This window comes from Falco biarmicus, chromosome 1 (genome assembly GCF_023638135.1).
Source record: "Falco biarmicus isolate bFalBia1 chromosome 1, bFalBia1.pri, whole genome shotgun sequence".
Classification (NCBI taxonomy): Eukaryota; Metazoa; Chordata; class Aves; order Falconiformes; family Falconidae; genus Falco; species Falco biarmicus.
In genome coordinates, this window is record NC_079288.1 from 28411838 (window position 1) to 28431737 (window position 19900).

Genomic DNA, 19900 nt, shown 5'->3' on the forward strand with positions numbered 1-19900 from the left:
TAAAAAATAAACCAGCGATGCATAGGAAATTTCTATCTAGAGTGGAATCAAGCAGCACCCTTTGAACAGCTAACCGCTCACACGGGGCAGCAAACACCTCCCGTGACAGGCACTCCTGTCCTAGGGCATGAAACCGCCAGCAGAGAATCGGGCAGCAGCCCATGGCTTGCCTAGCTGTCTTGCATTTTCCTTCTCAGGCACCGAGTTTTCCATTCCCTGACGGTAAGATGGCTGCACAAGACCTAGACACCCAGGTTGAGCAGCACCTTTTCACCTGAGGAGCAGGGGAAGAGCCAGCGCTGCCTGGTGACATGTCCTGCCCAGCAGGTGACCAGCGAGGCCTCTGCACCTGCCCAGGGTTTTGCCCTGCAGAGGCCTCTGTATCGGTCAGGATGGCAGAGCACGCTGAGTAATAATAAAAAATAGCACTCGGTGTAACACTATACACTACACCACCGAGTATATATATACTATAAGTAGCACCGATGAAAAAGCAAACTGTAACTATTCAGAAACGTTTGTCTTCCAGAGTTACTTGGAGCAATCATTTCTGTGGGCTTTTTAAAATTTCATTTTACACGAAATCTCAAGAGCCAATGTCCCATTAATCCAAGACTTGCAAGTTACAAAGAACTAGACCGAAATATTTAAATTCTCAACATTTGCTTCCAGGGGGATTGCATATTTGGCTGTAAAAGTCGCGATTTGCAATCTCTGCTGAACTCCTCTGATTCACAAAAAGTGAATCACAAAAGGGAAATTTTGTGACTGAATAAATAGCTGTTGCGTAACCCACCTGATGAGGGGTAGAGTATTTTTCTGTTCTTTGATTGGAAGAGTATTGGAAGACAACTGTAAGTAGTCAAAGCCTCACTGACTATAAACACCCCTTTTTCCAAACAGAATTTGGATTAAGCTCAGTGTTAGTTCGGAGTGAGAGTCAGAAAGAAAACAAACGGGTGCCAAGCCTCTGAAGTAAGGTGTCAACACGAACGGAAAGTCACCAATGCACAGCACCGATAGCTACGCGCTGCGGGAGCTCGGGAACACGTTTTGAATAACGAGCTGCAGAACTCTGCAATCCATTTCCCGGGAATCTGCAAATCGGCAGGTGGGGGAATCCGCTGAAGCTGTTCGTTTCCTTGCAAACGCTGCGCAGGGAGGAGTGACCAGGCAGTGGCGGAGCCACCGCGTGCCCAGCGGCGGAGCCACACGTGCCCAGCGGCAGAGCCCCGAGCAGGCGGCAGCGGAGGCACCGGCTGAGGGCTGTCCTGGCCCTGCAGCATGTGCACGGCTCCTACCTATCGAGTCTGAAAGACACGCAGTTTTAAACAGGGATCGCTGCTGTCCTCCCCAAAGGAAAAATCTGTCAGAACACCAGCTGCCTGTGCCCCGCGCCGAGCCTTGCCGTCTGGCTGCCACGTGCACACAAGCGGGGCCGGGCACAGCACCGGGTCACAAGCACGTAAGGGGATCTTCAAGAGTGTTTATTTGGCAATTCTTCCCCCAGTTCCCAAACACACACACGTGGACCTTCACAAACACCGTCTCCTGTACTTGCCTGGGCTCACGCTACAGTGAAGGCAGCAGCAGTACCCCCACTGACCACACTCACACAGCTGTGCAGGAGCAGACCCATTGAACGCAGGCAGGGAAGCAACAGCTGGGTAAAAAAGCCACTAAAACCCTGATGCAGGATGCCTGCAATAGCCCAGCCAGATTTTGAGTTCAACTAAGGTGTCCAAAAAAGAGAGTATTACAGAGAAGAGCTCCAGAGTAGCTTCTACAGGCACTAGAACTGCTTTGAGAAAAGGCCTTACATTTTTCCTGTATTTCATGTTTTGGGGGATATTCCAAGCACAGAGTCCCTTGAAGAGTAATCTGTCACAAAAGCGATGCAAAAGGCTGCTCAGCATTACTGCTGAAGTAATTTTTATTTTGCAAATGGAGACTCTGAGTTGCAACAACTAATATCCGTGTCTCCATCGTTACGAGTATTGCTTATATGTGGGAACCATTTTGCTAACACTATGAAAACACCAAACAATTTATTTAATAAAAGCATTTTCCCCACTGCAACTCAAAAGTAAATAGCTGCTTAAAGCAGGAATCTTTCTATTAGCCCTATTCCTACAGTACAGTTTTGTTCTCACTGTTACATTAAAACCCTTTAATGAAACGGAAACCATTAAAAAGCATGAATATATGTTTTGGGTTTCTGTTGGCTGGGACTGGCCTCTGCTCCAGGTGTGCAACAAACGCATGCTGGGGTGACGCTGGCAAAGGCCACGATAGGCTTGACCACTCTCCTTTTTGGAGTATTTCTGACAAAAAATGACCTGCTAGGTGACTTATTCATGTCTCCATCACCTGGTGGCCACACGCCAAGTAGCAGAGCCAGGAAGAGCACAGCTGGCACGCTCACCACGTACCACCCCATCAGAAAGCACAAATCCAGACATGAAGCCACAGGGGTAAGAGCAGCCCCATGACGTGCGCCCTGCAAAGGGATGCAGAGCCAACCGGGATGCTGACCTTTAAGCCCAACATCTATTTTCTGTAAAGTACGCAGAGAGCCCTCAGTAGTCGTTCCAGTGAGATTTAACTAAAGTGGGGGGAGCACAGAGGATAAAGACAGATCAATTTTGCTCAAAAATTTTAAATGAAACACTCCTGTTTTGGAAAGAATTTCATTAAGGTGAAAATATAATATAGAAGTACCCATTTAGGAAGAATGTGCCATTAATTCTTAGCAGTGTATGCAGACGGGAAAATTGCATTTTTATCTAAATGGTTTTTCCTGCATAACCCATTTACAGTATTCTTTTACAGCTCAGTAATGGGAACTTTTCACATTTCTATTCGGGCCAGACCACGGTAGAAGGCAGAACATTTCAAATATAACCCCTTAAAACAGATTCCAAGAGAAGCTCCACAAAAAGGAAGAGAAAGGCCAGTACAGCACATCTTAAAAGGTGGTAGGAAAAGGAAAGGAAAAAACCCTCCACCTTAAAGATATAAGCCAAATTTTTGAGGCCAAGAGGAAAAAGGAGGTGGTTTAGGTGGTTTTTTTTTTTCCCCTAAGGGGCAAGAAAAGGTTTGGTCTTTTCCCCTCTTCTTCCTGGCGTGAAGCAGAAACAGCTCCTCTTCAGTGTAGTCCACAGTCCCAAACGCACACAAAGAGCACAACGGTGCCGCCGTTACCACTTTGAAAAAACACACAGATATTCTGAGCTGTAACAGTTGCTATTACATACAATGAAAAAAAATGTAGGCTATGAAAAACTATTTTTATCATCATAAACAAATGCTCATTTCTCACTACAAATAGTTTCACACCATTTGAAACTGAACATAATCTAAACAATAATTTCAAACAATTGATGCTGTGATCCAAGTTTGCCTGATATACTGCCATCAGGCAATGAGAATGAAGTCAAGTAAAAGCAAAAGCAAACTTGGAACTGACTGAACCATGTGTTACTGGGTTCACCTAGTCTAGCACAAATAAAAGCAAACATGAAATTCAAAGCTTTTTAAAGTCTTGATTTCATCACCACATATCTCAAACTCAAGTAAACACAAACCAAAACAGTACACTGGCCTTGTGCTTAATAAACAAATCGACTGATTCTCCAAATAATGTAGCAGGGCTCACAAAAGAAGTTAAAGCTGTGTGTTTTCTAAGCATTGTTCTTTTGACATTCTTCACCTCTTTTTTTTTTTTTTTACCCCTCCCGTGTTGGCTTATTAGCTTACTTCCAAAAATTAGTATAACAGAAAATTTTATCTTTCAAAACAGATGTTTAAAAGTGCAGCAGTTATGGAAATACAATTGGACAATGAATAGTTTTTATTCCCTTTACCTAGCCATACTCCTCACTGCAAAGCAGTAATTACAGGAATATACTTCTGTTTTAAGCTTTACTGTAAGCTCTTTCCAAATTTAAGGCCAGCAACCAACCCTTCATTATGCTTAATAGGTAGACATAAAAATGTAATTGTATCACAATCTCTCCAACTGCATGCTTCTCCAGCTCCTGAAGCTCACACTTGTCTGAAAGGAAGAGAGTTTTTATTCTTCTCTGTAACTGAAATGTTTCAGCACCATTGGCGCAAACCACTCTAGAGAAAAAGCTACACCAAATACGAATGGATTTGGACAATTATTTGGAGTAAAACTCCATTGCTTTGTTAAATACCCCACCTTTCCCAAGTGGTGTTTGTCAGCCCACCGCAGGCAGGCTCCTGGGCCACCCCAGCAGCCAGGCATCCACTGAGCCAGGGTGGCAGCACCCACATTACAGCAGCAGCACCCACATCACGGTGGCAGCACCCACACCAGGGCAGCAGCACCGCCTCACGGCGGCAGCACCTGCATCACGGCGGCAGCACCCACACCAGGGCGGCAGCACCTGCATCACGGCGGCAGCACCCGCACCAGGGCGGCAGCACCCGCACCAGGGCGGCAGCCCCGGGGAGCCCGCAGCATCCAGGAGCCCTGCAGCTGCCAGCAGCAAATTTGTTTCTGCAATTCCTGTAAGCACCCCAGCTGAAGTAAAATCAGGACGCAGTATACTAACTTGATTCATCTACATGACAAATCACTTTATCATGTAATATAGAATATTACTTTGCATGCACGAAGTCTGGAAGTAAAGATAACCCACATAACTGAGGCCACTCCCAGGCTCCCTGGGGCTTCTGCGGCCGCTGCCCCGTCCCCCAGCAGTTCCAGAGCCATCGCCACTCCTCCCCATTTTGCAGACAGCTACAACATATTAACAGACGATGGTACAAAACTTCCTATCGACAGCAAATAATACTAATAATTAAAAAGTACCGGAATGAAGAAATGCTTTGGTATTCTCTCTTTTTTTTGGTGATCTGCCTATCTTAAAATAGCTCATACGAGATTTTAATTATACTTTGAGACAGTCCTATTTTTTCCTCTGCCTCTAGAACGACAGCGTAGTGGAGAGAGCACAGGGAGTTGGGATGCTAGCTGTTTCTCCCAGCATAAAAAGAACAGCATGTGCCTATATTTAGAGGTAGAGAAGGGAACTACAGCATCCAGGGGGGGTGGGGGGGTGGATGAAAATCACACTGATTTTATCTTCAGAAAAGCACTTGTGTTTTTGGTTTGTTTAAATCAAGAATGCGTTGCAAGTGTTTGACCCTATATCCAGTAACAATAAAATCTGCTCCATCATAAAATACCAGCTGCTTTGCACTCTGAATGGTAACACTATTTTTAAAGTGTTTCAGAATTATTGTCTCATAGATTGTGGTAATTTTTATTATGATTACTGGGGAATTCCTTTTTTGTTGTTGTTGTTGTTGTAGAATACAAGCAACAGGGACATTTATTACTTTCTTGCTTTTAAAACTGGCATTTGGTCTGAAATTTGGGCTATGCTTCAGACCAGGCAAAAGAAGTTTTTCAGCCTAACATTTTGGCACTAAAAAAAATACCAAAACAAGCGAGTCAGATCAAAAATACCTGTAACATCAGATGCAAAAAGTTACCTGACTGCCTTACGGGCCTAAGGGATGCCCTGTTTCTAGCAACGCTCCGTCAGTACCACCCTAGGTTTAGGTGATCCCGGAGCGCTGTGCCGTACCGGAGAGCTCCAACCTCGGGGTCGGGTCCTGGCCGGGCAGGATCCCCCTCACCCAGAGGAGAGGAGAATCCCACCCATGGTGATGCCTCCACCCCCAGATACCTGACGCATCTCACATCAAACTATTTCCACATCATTTTGGTTTCTTTTCCTGTTGCTCAGTCTAAGAAATTCATTTAGAAATTCACTCACATACTAGGTCAGAAGTGCCGTAACGGAGGGTTTGAGGGTTTTTTTCCAGGAGAGGAGAAATGCTGCAGCAGGGAGGGCAGTATGGCTGCACCATCCCCACCAAACACACCAGAGGAAGAAGTAAACAATGCAGAAATGAGATTACCAAGTGGGACGAGACGCTCTCAGCTCTTCATTCCCCATGCCTACACGCATTACCCAAGCACCGCAGCTGGGCCCCCAGCTGCACGCTCCATTCCAGCACCGTTCAGTCCCAGCATGCCAGCCTTTGTCGGGCACCCAAGCGCCGAGACTCATCCCCAGGGTCCCTCCGGCTCCACCAGCGCGCGACCCCATCGCGCACCCCGCCAGCATCTTCTGCCACAGTCACGGTGGCACTGCGGTCATTGGGCCACACGGCTGCCAGCTTACCCATCCCCGGTAAAACAGCTGCGTGGCCAAACGACGCCTGTTTTATCTCATTTGGACGGTTAATCTTTTAGCAGTGGGAACATCTCCCAGGTTTCTAAAGCACCGTGTCAATTTATGGTGCAATAAATATGATCTTAAATAATAAAAATAATAATAGAGTGAGACCTGAATATGGACTCCACTGCGTTCTAAATCAAACATAAACCCAAGTATCCGTAAGTGCAATGGTAATGACTTGACCAACTGTGCCATCTAGCCAGAAGACTGGAACACTCAGGCAGACGCTCCCTCTCCGCCTGTTTCACCAGACAATCGAGCATCACCTCCAGCAGCGGATGGGAGGGAACACTCGGTCCTGATCCCCAGGGACCGGCCCTGCTTGCAATGCACTCACATCTGCGTCTCTTCGACAGCCTTCATCTACAGCATCCTCTGCTTTCCGTGACTTCTCTCACCCAAAACCAAAAGGCTTTAAAATGTCATTATAGAGGAAGACTATACCCACCCCCCCAAAAAAAATTAGTTGAAGATTTTTCTAGGAAAGAGATCCTAAAATTCTGACCAGATAATAACCCCAGTCCAGCCTTCATTTCCTATGTTAATAGATCAATTTACATCTTTCTAGCAAAATGGTTTCAGGCTACATTTAAAAAAAAAAAAAAAAAAGTCATGCCTTTCTTCTTAAACTGCATTTTGGGAGAAGATTAAGAGGAGGAAGGAAGGATATGACTGTTTCCAGGGTTTTTTAGTGTATTTGCTTCACACAGCGAATTAATATTCCCAATTTTAAATCGGGAGTATATTCTTAATTAGGGTATGAAATGTTTTAAAATTTTCTTCACTTTACAAATGGCTGCTTTTTCAATTAACTGTGCTTCCTCAGCCTCAGGATGATCTTTCTATTAGCAATACAAATTCTTTCTAATATTTTGTGAATACTAATTCACAAAATTAATTAAATGCAGACTTAACTCCGCAAATATACATTTTACCACAAAAAAACCCGCTGTCTCCCAACTACTGACTGATTACAGGCTTGTCTGTGATCAAGAGTATCACGTCCTAAAGGCCCAGCAGTCGGAACTGAAGGTAAGAGAGTTAAAACAAAAAAAGGTAGCAACTCAGTTGCCTCATCTCGCTTTTTAAATGCTCCAAGCCAGGGGGAGGGGGGGAACAAATACAAATATCCAGAAGTTCAGGCAAAGTGGCCATGAGAGCGCGGCTGCAGCGCTGCCCCTGCCACAACACTGCAGCCGGCGCAGCCCTTCGAGCTCACGCATGTGTTGTTTGTGTTTAAACTCAAATAAACTGTATTTATTTTAATGTAAAAAAAACCCCAAAATCCAACCCCCAACTATCAAAGCAGCACTTAAACATAACCAGATTTCTGCTTACCAAACAAAAAAAAGCTTCTTTAGACAAATCTTAAAAGCTAATAAAAATTGAGACAGCACAATGTCATGCACTGTGTTGTTACGTTCACATACTAAACAGACACAAACAGATTTCCTAAAATTTAAAATAAACAGACATAAACTGCACAACTAAAGGCTCCCAGCAGAAGCTAAATAAGCAGACAAGAAACAGTTCATTCTCAGGAGCTTCCCCTGACTGATACGTATGTGCATCCTGGGGAGTGAAATCATAAGATGTGATTAAACAGTTACTGTCTAACAGGGGCCAGACAAAACTTGGAAAAACTTTATTTAAAAATGGCCAGCATGGGTCAGACCCAGCCCTCTGGGAAAGGGATGCACCTAGCTTTGAGTCAGGTGGCTTGAAAGGGCACAAGCCCAGGATACGTGGCTGCTGAACACAAATACTCTTACGAATACGCTTGCACCATTACAAAAAATAACTCAAGTATGGGGGAGAAGACTACTAGAAAAACAGCAACCTCAGTATTTTTGCATCAGCATATAGATAAAAAGTGCAATGCTAGGAGAGGACATCTTTAGAGCATCAAGGCTTACAACTTATTACATCAACTAAGGAAAATGCATTCACTGCATACATATGGTTTTGTCATTTGCCAGGAGATGAGCAGAACATGAAGACTTAGAAGAGAGGGCATTGCCGGGGGGGGGGGGGGGGGGGGCGGGCAGAAGAGGGGTTCTGATGAGGGGGGTAGCAAAGCAGTATCATCTAAAACGTTCTCTTTGAAGTATTAAGAAAGTCAGCTTGTAAAAATTAATGGATTAGACCTCCAGCTGTTCAATTCTCAGCTTTAAATTTAAAAGGCATTTCACTTTGGAACACTGGCACATAATCCACAAAATAATTTAAATTTGTAAAAAAAAAAGCTTTAAAAAAATGTTTGCACTAAAAAAGACTTCTAATATTTCCTAATGTTTTAACTGCACCTACACAAAAGTATTTGCAAAGGAAAAGCAGCTAACTACAAAGAATGTCAGTACCTTTACAAAAGCTAGTCGTGTCATCACTATGTGCAAACTGGCTCTATCTACAGAATAGCAAAAATTCAGATTTACATTTTCAAAGTTGAGAAATCGAACCAAGACCAGAAAAGCCAGAGCAGACCTTAAATTTCCTGGAAGATTCCACAGCCTCACCTATTTAATTTCCATAGGGGGTTCCCTGCCCTGCGTCCCTCACCCAAGAACCGGTGCTGAGGAAGTGCACAAGCAAGCCCCGTTCTAAATATACCTCATTAATGGAAGCTCTCCTTTTAAAAACATCCCTCGAACAAATGAAACAAGGATAATTCTGTATTTAAATAAACACCACATCAATCTTGAAAATGTCCTGCAAACCATAAGCGTGTCTTTACGGGTGCAAAATTGTTCTTTTCAAGGACTTAAGATTTGTCAGTGAGGGGTCTGACAGCAAGCGGCCGTGCTGGGCAGGCAGAGCCCGGCGCCCAACGCCCGCTATCCGTGCCGCCTGCATTACCCGTGCCGCCTGCGTACAAAGCGCTCCAGCCTAAAACATGTTAAGGACGATCTATTTCATGCTAGTGATAAATCAGGGATGGGTCCCACTAGCCACAACTGGACCGGTCTCATTTAATATCCTCAATGTGTTCTAGGAAATATGTAATTAAAACTGTTTATGGTATTTCAGTAAATGTAGCATTCAAAAAGCCTATGTGTTAGGCCACCTGAAGATTCATTTCAGAGCTGGCTTTACACTTTTTGTGGATACTCTACTCTCACTTGTCTTTAATAGAAATACACAAGAAACCACAGACTAAAACTGTACAGTAATTTGTCTAGTACTAAAATTTTATATGGTCACATAAAGAGGTTTTGCTGTACCAAAACCTCTCCCTGGTACAGAACATTGCGGAAGCTGGGAGTCAGCTGTTACAAATAAAAAGCAGCCCACATATTTTCAGGTCAGACTTTTGTTTAATGCCTTATCCTTTGCTCTATACAACTAACAATAAACTGTGTCTGTAGGTACTGTGGGTTAATAATGTTTTTTAGGAAAAAATTATTTGCAGTTCTATGGCAGAGCATTCCACTAGGTCATTGGTAAAAAAAACAGGTATTGCACATTAAAAATTAAGAGCAGACATGGTGTAATACATCACAGATCAGAATAAATCTATGCTGTCATCTAAGCTCATATATTAAGTCTAATTCATTTCCTTTTACATCACATGTAAAGATCTGAAGCACATTCACATACCAGTTTCAAGAAATATATCCCCCAAAGTCTGTCTCATGCACTCTCTCACAGCACGCATGTACAAAACAACCCAGTTAAAACTTACCTCACAACTAAACATGCCGTTATAAAATGGGCCGTGACATTCACAAAAGCAAGCATCACGATGCAAACCAAATTTGTGATCTGCATTAACTTGAATACAGCTAGACTCTCTGCTAAAATGAGCGGAACAGGTAAATGTAAAGATCAAAAATTAAGACAGACAGACAGACGAATGGATGCGAAGGCAAACAGAGGGACTATGGTAGTTACTGAAATGCCAATAAATTCACACACTTTCTGCATTCAACATCTTAGTGCATTATAGCAGCAGCATCAAACACTACTGAAAGCTCTGCCCCTTGCCTTCTCTAGTATTTGCCACAAAGGTCTACAAACACACTGCTGCAGGACGTTTATAAAACAAAGGAAAACATTTCTAAACAGGACTATTTTCTAGTAGAAAATACTAAAAATTATAGTCGGTCAAAGTAAACAATAGAGTGTCACTGTAATTTACATGAAGCCAAGCCAAGCAGGGGCAACTTCTCAGTAATTATATTTTTTTTTAACAGGTCGGAAGAGTTTAAAGGATCATATTAAACCCAAACCTAATGCCCACTGAACTCTCTCCTGCGATACGCAACAGGAGCATTCCTCCCTCATAAATCTGCATGCTAATCCAGATCATTTATTAAAGATGTGTATTTCATATCTGTGGAGTATATCGCATAACTTCTTGGCAAAGGCAACAGCATTTTTTCCCACTAACTGTTAAAATACCTCGTGTAAGTTTAAACAGCCCTTTCAAGCAAACAAAGCAGCACCGGGAATCACAGATCCATGGCTGCAAAGTGCGCTGAGCTTCGTCACTGAACTCATTTCCAGCAGCCCTTACTACAGCGCAAACCTGTTCCGAATCACATACTGCCTTCAGTGATATTGTTTGAAATGCCTCACCAGAGGTCTGACAAACTCGGTCTCGGTAAACAAACCTAGTCCCTTGGTAAAGCCTCCAAAAGAATTCAGCAGTATTTAAAATAAAAGCACGCAGCAGAACATACGAGGAAGAGAAAGAAAACAAAGGCTCCCAGCTGCATCTGGACCAAATTTGACCTTTGTTAATGTTATTTGGTAGTCATTTACCGATGTTACGTACTGCTTCGTCAAGAGTTCTGGCCTGCTGGCTCATTCAAATGATAGGTTCAGTGTTACGATGAAATATTAACAAAAACTCAAAGATGAAAACTAACCGTGCTGCACTGCATGTGCCCACCAGCGCGGACGGACGAGTCCAGCGGCCACCGAGCAGCTGAATATATTCTCAGTTTTTCCAATCAACGCTCGCACAGTTCTAGGTTACATATTGATGTCTTCACCTGACATCTGCAGCGTGGGACCTTCACAATTTCAATTAAAAACTAAAACAAAACCCCACCAGCACTTAATTACTGGGTTTCTAGAGAATACTAATCAACATTTCACTGAAAGGGAAATCATCCCGGTTCAGTCAAACCAGGCAAAGCAAAACCCCACCGAACTGGCCCTGCCTTTTAAAGTGAATTTGATCTGGTTATTCTTTGTTAGCTAGGGCCGCGGTGCTGGAAGTCAACACGACCTCTCCAGACTCAGTATTATTATACCTCACTCCCAGCTCTAGCTGCACGGCAGAGGAAAATATGAAATTCTAGAAAGCATTTGGGGGGGGACACGACACACCAAACCATCACCCACTTCACATCAAACATGGTAGCACAAGAAATGATGTATTGGAGAATACTCCTTATGGAAAATCACATTTCAGCGAAGATCAACATCCAGCCAGCCCTGACAATGTTAAATTCAGAAACAAAATGCAAACACATGCACAGAACTCGTAAAGGCTATCACCAAAGGATGTAGGTGTGTACTTGTTACACGGGCACCTACAGCTCAGGTGTCTGAAACAACATTATCTGCTCCCATCTACCTTTAAAATTCACAGCTCACACAGATTGCTAGATACTAGCAAATCATTTTTATGGCATTATGAGAAAAAAAAAAAGCAAAAAAAAAAGCAGTAAGTCTTGAGGAATCCGACCAGCCGTTAAAACAACTCAAACAAGTTGTTTCACCCAGTAATCCCAGCATTAACAGAGTATTTGAAAAGTTCCCAATTCTGTTGCGTTTTGGGGAGCCTATCCGTTCCCAAGCTGCCCCTCCACGGCCGGCAGCAAAGCTGGAGCCTGCGGTCCCTGGCGCAGGAGGAGCAGCGGGAAGGCAGCTGCCGTGCCCAGTACTCTGCTGAGGGGCAACCTGCCCTCTGACACCCGCCACCCCCTCCTCCATCCTGCCCCGGACCCGCTGAGCAGCCGATGCGGATCGCGGCAGTGCCACAATAGGAATAAATCACCGAACGCCTTCCCTCCCACCACGGCAGGTGTAATTAAGAAGCCCACCAACAATGCCTATGTGTTGGTGAGGGAACTGGGGTCTAACGACTAATCTCACCCTTAACAATACAGCACAGTAATGTGAAATGGTGAGCACTCCCCCAGCGCAGAACTGCAGCGCATTTAGGAACCGCTTGAAATTTGGAGGAGTGCTGTCTGAAGGCTGCGCGTTCAGCCTGCACGCATACACCAGGGAACTGCTGGAACAGACACCACGAATGCAAATCCCAGCCGACCAAAAAGGTTTAAAATCTCACTCGCTGGATAAATAAAGCCTTTTCTTAAACACAGTCTCAAACACTCGGGGGTATGCCAATGGAAAGCTAAATCATTTCTACTAACCGAGGAGAACAGCCTGTTTTGTTTCACCTATTGTATCTTTACCACTTCCAACAACAGTTAAAGTAAATTCTCCACTGGTCTGTATGAATTTCCTCATCTGAAGAACCAGCCCATTCAAATCCTTCAAGTGACTAAAGTGTGAAACAAAACGAGTGCCTCTATGTATTGTTGTAAAACTGCTTTGCTATTTTACGTTAAGCCTCCGAAATACTAAAACATACCCTTATATAGGAACACTGATTAAATGGTTTTCCTTCCAAGTGATGAACTGTTTCAACAGCAACATTGTGGTTATCGCAACCAGAAAGCAATTACTTATTTCACTAGATGTTACTAAGTATAGCGGTGATCAAAGTGAACGTAGGAGTGCTTAAAGGACATTAAAGCAAGCATTGCTCCATATGACACATATACACAAAATATACGTAATTTTAAGCCAGATTATGCTTTTAATAAATGTGCTGCTCAAGATTAAATCCCTGCTGAGGACTTTTTTTTTTTTTTAAACCCATGAAATTAAGATCTATGGAGTAAGTTACTCTTAAAATCTAATTCTAAATAGCGCATGGTGTTGAGATCTGCATGTCTGTATGCGTGTGTGAGAGTGCACACATAACGGGGGGTGGTGGTGGTACGTGTGTGTGTGTGCGTGTGTTGTGAGAGAACGTATATATGTGTGTGAGTCTGCCAAGGTAGAAGTGACAGGAACTGTGATTTGTGCTAACTAGCTATTGATCCAGTCAGATCTAGATGTTGTGTACAAGAAACAATAAAAGAGAAGGGGCCAGGAAGGATGCTGTGTGCAACTCCATTTAAAAATGGAAAAGAAGGGCCCCAAACAAACCAATTTATGTCCTTGCCTGGGTGAAGCATGGAGAATGCTGATGGGCTTCCTAGAGTCTGCTGTGCATGCTAAACACTCCCGCTTGAAATGAGTCTCCTGCGCTGGGCATTAAACATGAACAAAGAGACAAACCATGGGGGCTAGGATTCACGCTTCAGAAACCCAAAGCTGGAAAGCCAACCAGAACTGGGGGTAGGAAATTGCCCAGTTTTCAAACCATCTCCCTTTTGATTTTCCTAACACCTTTCTCAGCAAAATTACTAAATGTGGAAGACTGTAAAAAGTCACTCTGCAACCACCAAACGTAATGAAAACAATTTCAAACTACACCAGCAGTAGCAAAACATCAACTTTCCTAGGCACAAATAATGAGGTTATATTGCGTAAATTACGCACGTGCACTTAGAGCACATCAAAAAATTGCCTGCGAGCATTCATACAGCAGGTACACGCACGTGCATCTATTGTAATATTCACGCACACCATCAGGCAGTTTGTAAAATATGGCTTTGATAAGAGAAAATAGAAACCAATTGAAGGTATAATCATCTTTATCTTAAACAGCGTTTATAATAGAGGGCTTTCCATTAAAATATTTTTTCCCTGAGCTTGGGGAATAATGGTGCCCTCTGGACACAGGGAAGGACCAAAAATTACAACTAATGTTGAAATTAAACATCTGTCAACTAAGCAAGTTTTACACCAGCAGACCCAGAGCTTTATTTTAAATTGCCTTTCTATTAAAGAAAAAAAAAATAAAAATCTCAAGAGCTTTTCAGTCCAGTATTGCGCTGCTGGCAGGCTCTTATTGCAAGCGGGGAAATACCTGGAAGCGGAGGGACAGCACCGCAAACAAACGCCTGTGTTCACGGTTTAGGAAAATCACTTTGGGAGAAAAGGCTGGAAGGTTCAGCCAGCACGGGGCTCTGCGAGAGCCCCCTCCTCAGCACTCCGTGCCCAGCAGGGCTCTGCGGGAGCCCCCTCCTCAGCACCCTATGCCCCGCGGGGAGCCCCTTCCACAGCACCACCCTCTGTGGCCCCCTCCGCAACACCCCAGGCCCATCATCACAGCCGGGGCTCTGCCGGGAGCCCCTCTGCTCAGCACCCCGCGAGCCCCCCGAGCCGTGGCCGCCGCAGCCCTCGGGGGGCCGCTCCCCAGGTGTGATGGGGACGGGGCTGGCAGTCCAGCCGTCACCCGGGCCGGTCGGGCAGCGGGCACTTCGTCCCTGCCACTGGCCACCCGGCAGAGCCAGCCAGCATCCCACAGCCCGTTCCCAGCATCTGCCGAGGTCCCCACCGGGGATGGAGCGGGCCTGGGGCTGGCGTATGCCCAGCATCCCGGTGCTGCAGCCCCACCGCTGCCCCTTCCCCAGGCAGCCCCCCACGCCCTCCCCCAGGGGCCAGCACCCGCGCGGGACAACCAATACCTTCTTTGCTGGGGTTCGGAGGCTTGGGCTTCTCCCAGGGCGCCATGGCCTTGTCCTCCTCCTGCCCCTCCATCAGGGCCTTCTCACCAGGCAGGTACCAGGTGGAGTTGTGCTCCGCCATCAGGGAGTCCAGGTCGATGGTGCTCATGGCGCCCTTGACGCCCTCCGAGCAGCAGCTGCCCAGGTCGCTGTCCCCGTTCTGCCCCGCGCACTCCCCCTTCTTGCTCTTCAGCCCCAAGGGCTGATCTTCCGAGATGCTGAACTGCTGCCGCTGCAGCTGGATCTGCGCCTGCAGGATCTCCAGGGGGTGGATCTCGTCCTGGGCCGAGGTGCTCGTGGGGGTCCGCACCTGCTCCATGCTTGGGGTGCCGGGGTGGGCGCCTGCCGTGGTGCTGAGCCCATAGCTGTCAGGGGTCGAGGTAGACGTACTGAGGAGGCTGAGGGCCAGGGGCTTCTGTCCGTTGAGAAGTGCGTGCTCCCCGCGGGGCAGCTTGGGCGAGCCGCTCAGCAGCGGGCTGCGGGTGGGCTTGGAGGCGGCGTTGTCGGAGCTGGAGGACACCTCGTCCTCGTTGCCGTAGCTGGTGCTGACCTCGTCGGGAAAGTCCACGTGCGGGGAGCTGCCATCCGACTTGGTCACGCTCTGGATGCCGCTGTCCAGGGAGGACATCAGGTCGGGCTGCTCCCCCAGCAGCAGCTCACCACCCTTGCCCCAGGAGGGTGAGGTCAGGGGCTTGTCATGCGGGGTGCCCCCACCACGCTCCGCACCCGGAGCCCCCGGTGGGCCCCCCGCCACCGCCGGCACTGCCGGCTGCCCCGGGCTGACACCGGCCCCGCCGCCCTCTGTGGCCGAGAACTTCTCGAAGAAGGTGCCGGGGCTGACGTGCCCGCTGTCCCGTTTCCGGCGGCCCCGCCCCCGCCCGCCGCCCGCCTTCCCCTCGCCACCGGCCGCCGGCTCCAGCGCGTAGCCGGGCGAGAGGCTGCTCTCGGCAGGCAGCAGCGGGGCAGCACCCGACGCCTTGCCCGCGCCGCCCCCGCCTGCCGGCGGCCCTGCCGGAAAGTAGTCTGGGGCGGCGGGTGGCGGTGGGTCGGGCTCAGCCTGGCTGAGCTTGCGCTTGGCCTCGGCTGGGCTCTTCTTGTTGAAGGTGACGTTGAGGTTGGGGGCACCCAGGCTGGCGATCATGTTCTGGCAGGCAGTGGAGAGGGCGGCCAGGCAGCTCTGCCCGAAGACGTTGTCCTTGCTGGCCGGCTTGCTGAAGGAGCCCAGCGAGAGGGCGCCCAGCTTGCTGGCGGCGGGCCGCGGCGGCGGTGGCGGCGGGAACTCAGGCGGGGGTGGCGGATAGGCGCCCGGCGAGGCGCTGAGGGCCGGTGCGGCCCCATGGGCCGTCGGCTGCCGCGCTGCCGCCGCAAAGGGGAAGCTGGGCTGGGCGGCAAAGTCGGCGGGGCCGCGGCGCTCAGCGGGGGCGCTGGGCAGCGCCACACCACCGCCCGGCGACTGCAGCTGTGAGAGGCCACCCATGGCGGGCGCAAATGGCGGGTGGACACCCGGCGAGGGCAGAGCCTGCGCCGGCCCCTCGCCCGCCATCCGCAGCGGCTCCTGCAGCCCTAGCCCTCCAGCACCCGGCCGGAAGAGCACGGCGGTGCCGCCCGGCTGCAGGCCCAGCTCGTGGGGGGCCGCCTCGGCCGGCAGCCCTGGCGCCGCCATGCGCCGCGGCAGCAGCTCCCCGGGCGGTGGCGGCCCCGCAAACCAGGCGCTGTCAGGGGCCAGATGCGGCGCCGGTGCGTCGAAGCCGCGGCTGCTGCCGCCAGCCTCCCGCTCAAAGGCAGGCGGGGGTAGGCCGCCGGGCGGGCCCACCTCACCATGGTGCCCCAGCTGCTGCAGGCTGGGCGGCCGCAGGCGCTGCTGGCTGCGGGAGGCCATCTGCTTCATCACCAGGGCTGCGTTCTGGCGCTGCGCCAGCGCCGGGTGCTCGGGGCCGCCATGTGGCAACGGCCCCCCAAAGGCCTCGGGCGCCGGTGGGGTGAACTCGCCCGGCAGGCCAGAGTAGGCCGTCGGGGAGAGGTGGCTCTCCATGGTGGGGCCGTGCATGCCGCTGCCCCAGGAGGCGCAGCGCTCGACGCCGGGGTTGCCAGGGAAGTCGAACCGCGGCCTCTTGGCGACGCTCACGTAGGGGGCATCGAAGTGCTGCAGTCTTTGATTTGGTGGCTGTTGCGGAGGAGGGTGCTGCATATTAAACACGGGGTCGGTGTAGGGATGCATATTCCTGTTCTCCAGTCTGTGAATAGGGTATTCAAACTGTGCATGCTGGTTCTGCATTATGGGCCCATTGTCCTGCAGGTTGGGGTTGGGAGCGTTGGCTTCTGTTTGCTGTTGCCTAGGGATGGCTGGCGGGCAGGAGTTCTGTCTGGCCAGCAAGCCCGGCGGCTGCTGCGGCGGTTGCGGCGGCGGTGGCTGCTGCTGCTGCTGCATCAGCGGGTGCCTGGCGCTGGCCCCTGGTTCCAGGCCGGCCGACATCTTCCGCGCCCCCCCGAAGCGCTCAAAGAAGACGCCGTGCTGCTGTGGCGGGTGCGCCTTGGCCACGGCCATGCCCGGCGCTCGGGGCAGGGCAGGCGCCCCCGCGAAGCTGCCGCCCGCTGGCACCTGCCGCCCGCCGCCGTAGTGCGGCAGCTGCCCCTCGGGCTCCGACGGGGAGAAGACGGGCAGCTCGAAGTGGCCGGCGGGGCCGTCGCCGGGGTAATTGTATTCCAGCGAGTCCACGCCACCCTGTGCGGGCAGCCGCCGCTGCTCCAGGCCGTGGGGCTCGGAGGAGCCGGCCGCCGGCAGCCCGTGGAAGGAGGCGGCGCGGTTGGGGGACTGGTCGAGGGGCAGGCAGGGCGCCGGCACGGCGTGGCTGGAGGCGCCGGCGCTGTGGTGCTGGAAGTCGGGCAGGTTCCCGGGGCGCTGCTGCCCGAAGCCCTCGCCGCCCTGGCTCTCGGCCATGTGCTCGTAGCCGTCGGCGAACGCCGTCTGCCCGCCCAGCGCGCCGCTGTAGCCCAGGAGCCGGCCGCCGTGCACGCAGGAGGCGCCGGGGTCGGGCCCGAAGTTGCCGCCGAAGTGCGGGGGGTGCTGGTGGGGGTGGTGGGCGCCGCCGTGGCCGCCGTGCGGCTGCTGCCCGCCGAAGAAGCCGTGCACCGGGGGCTGCATGCCGCCGCCGTGCAGCTCGGCGGGGCCGCGGCCCGGGAAGCCGTAGGCGTCCCCGGCCAGGCTCATGTTCATGCCCAGGAGGGGCGGCTCGCCCAGCGCGCCCAGGGCCGGGTCCACCGCCGCCGCCGCCGGGCCGCCGCCGGGGAAGGCCGGCGCCTTGAAGTGCGCGCTCATGCTCAGTCCGGGCTGGCCGAAGCCCCGCTCCGCCTGCCCGCCGCTCCGGCCGCTGCTCTGCGGCTCGAACTGCTCCAGCCCGAACATCCTGCGCGGCTCCTCAGAAGGGCATGGCCGCTCCGCGCCGCGCCGCTCCGCTCCGCCGTCCCGCGTCCCCCGCCGCCCCGCTCGGCCGCCCCCGCTCACATCCTGCCGCGCCGCCGCGCCGCTGCCACCGGCCGCCCGCCCGCTCTCACCCCGGCGGCGGCTCGCCGCTCGCTGCCGCCCGGCACCGGCCGCGCTGCGTTGCCCGAGAGCCGACGGGGCGGCGCGCCGCCGCTCATAGGCTCCGGCGCCCGGGAGCTGCGCGCCGCATCGCCGGCCCGCCGTGCGCTGCCCGCGGCTCGCAGGGCTCCGGCGGCGGCGGGGCGGCGGGGCCGGTGCGGGCGGCGGGGCCGGCGCTGCGTGCGGGCGCTGGGAGGGCTGCGCCGCGCTCCCCGGCGCGCTCCCTCGCTCTCACCCGGCGCTGGCGGAGCAGCAACAAGTTTTGCATTTCAGCGATGAATTTCAGCCATCGGGGCTGCGCCAATGAGCGCCGCGCGGCCCGGGGCGGGGCTCGCCGTTAAGGTGGCTCCGCCGCCCCGCCCGCCCTCCCGCCGCGCCGCTCCCCGCGGCCCCTGCGCGCAGCCCCGGGGTGCTGGCGGCCCGGCCCCGCCGCGCGGCTGGCAACGGCCGGGGGGGCTCCCCGCGCCGCCCGCCCGGGGGACACCGCCCGGCGGCCGCGGGCTGGGTACGGAGCGGTGCCGCCGTCCCGCCCAGAGGAGCCCGGCGGCGGGGGCCGAGCGGCGCGCCCCGTCGGGCCCGCCCGGGCGGGCAGCCGGAGCCGCGGGCTATGTGGGGGGGAGCGGGACACCCGCCTGCGCCCGGCCGTTACCGGGAGCGGGGCCGGCAGCGGCCGGCCCCCCCGCGGGGCAGGGCACCCCTCGGGCGGGCGGCGCTCCGGGTGCCGGCGGCTCGCACGTGTCGATGGTTTAAAAAAAATCAAAATGAACATGACTCCCACCAAAAAAATGAGACCTATAAATAAGCGGCCGAGAAGTATTTGTATATGGCAGGAGAGTTTTAAAGGGATTTTTTTTCTGCAGGATCAGGATGCTGCGCTGTGATTAAATATTGATTTTGTGTAATTAGTTTTCATGTGAACTATCCTCCTTGCTGATGGCTTGGAGATTTCAGAACTGGAGAAGAAATGGAATTGGACATGGAAATTATTACTTAGCCAAGTGACGGGGGGGGGCGCGGGGTGCGGGGCTGGCACCGGGGCAGAAAATGAAGTGCGCGCGGCCCGGCAGCGGCACAAAGGAATAGAGGGGGGGGGGGGGGGGGCTCGGGAACGGCGCCCACGGCGGCGGGGTGTGGGGGTAGGGAGCCGCCGGCCCCTGCACCCTTGTGGCCCCGCAGAGCGGCAGCGGGCCGGGCCCACAGCGGCTCCGCAGCCCCCCGGGTCAGGGCAGGGCAGGAGCCCCCCCTCCGGGCAGGGCAGGGTCCCGCCCGGGCCCGGGGCTCCCGCCGCTGCCGCCGCGCACCCTCTGCGCCTGCGTGCGCGCCGTCGGAGCCGG

The 19900-nt window shown here is 51.8% G+C and overlaps 1 protein-coding gene across 4 annotated transcripts in view; it reads right to left on the reverse strand.

Moving 5' to 3' along the window:
* The window catches only part of MN1 (MN1 proto-oncogene, transcriptional regulator), a 112368-nt gene extending 93522 nt beyond the window's left edge, over window positions 1–18846 (reverse strand). For all 4 annotated transcript variants that reach the window (XR_008823734.1, XM_056350451.1, XM_056350448.1 and 1 more), the window contains exon 1: window positions 14948–18846. Coding sequence is in view for 3 of the 4 variants with exons in the window: in XM_056350451.1 (XP_056206426.1) it covers window positions 14948–18389 (3442 nt within the window). In the remaining variant the exon portion in view is untranslated. The remainder of the gene's footprint in view (window positions 1–14947) is intronic.
* Window positions 18847–19900: the final 1054 nt, after the last annotated feature.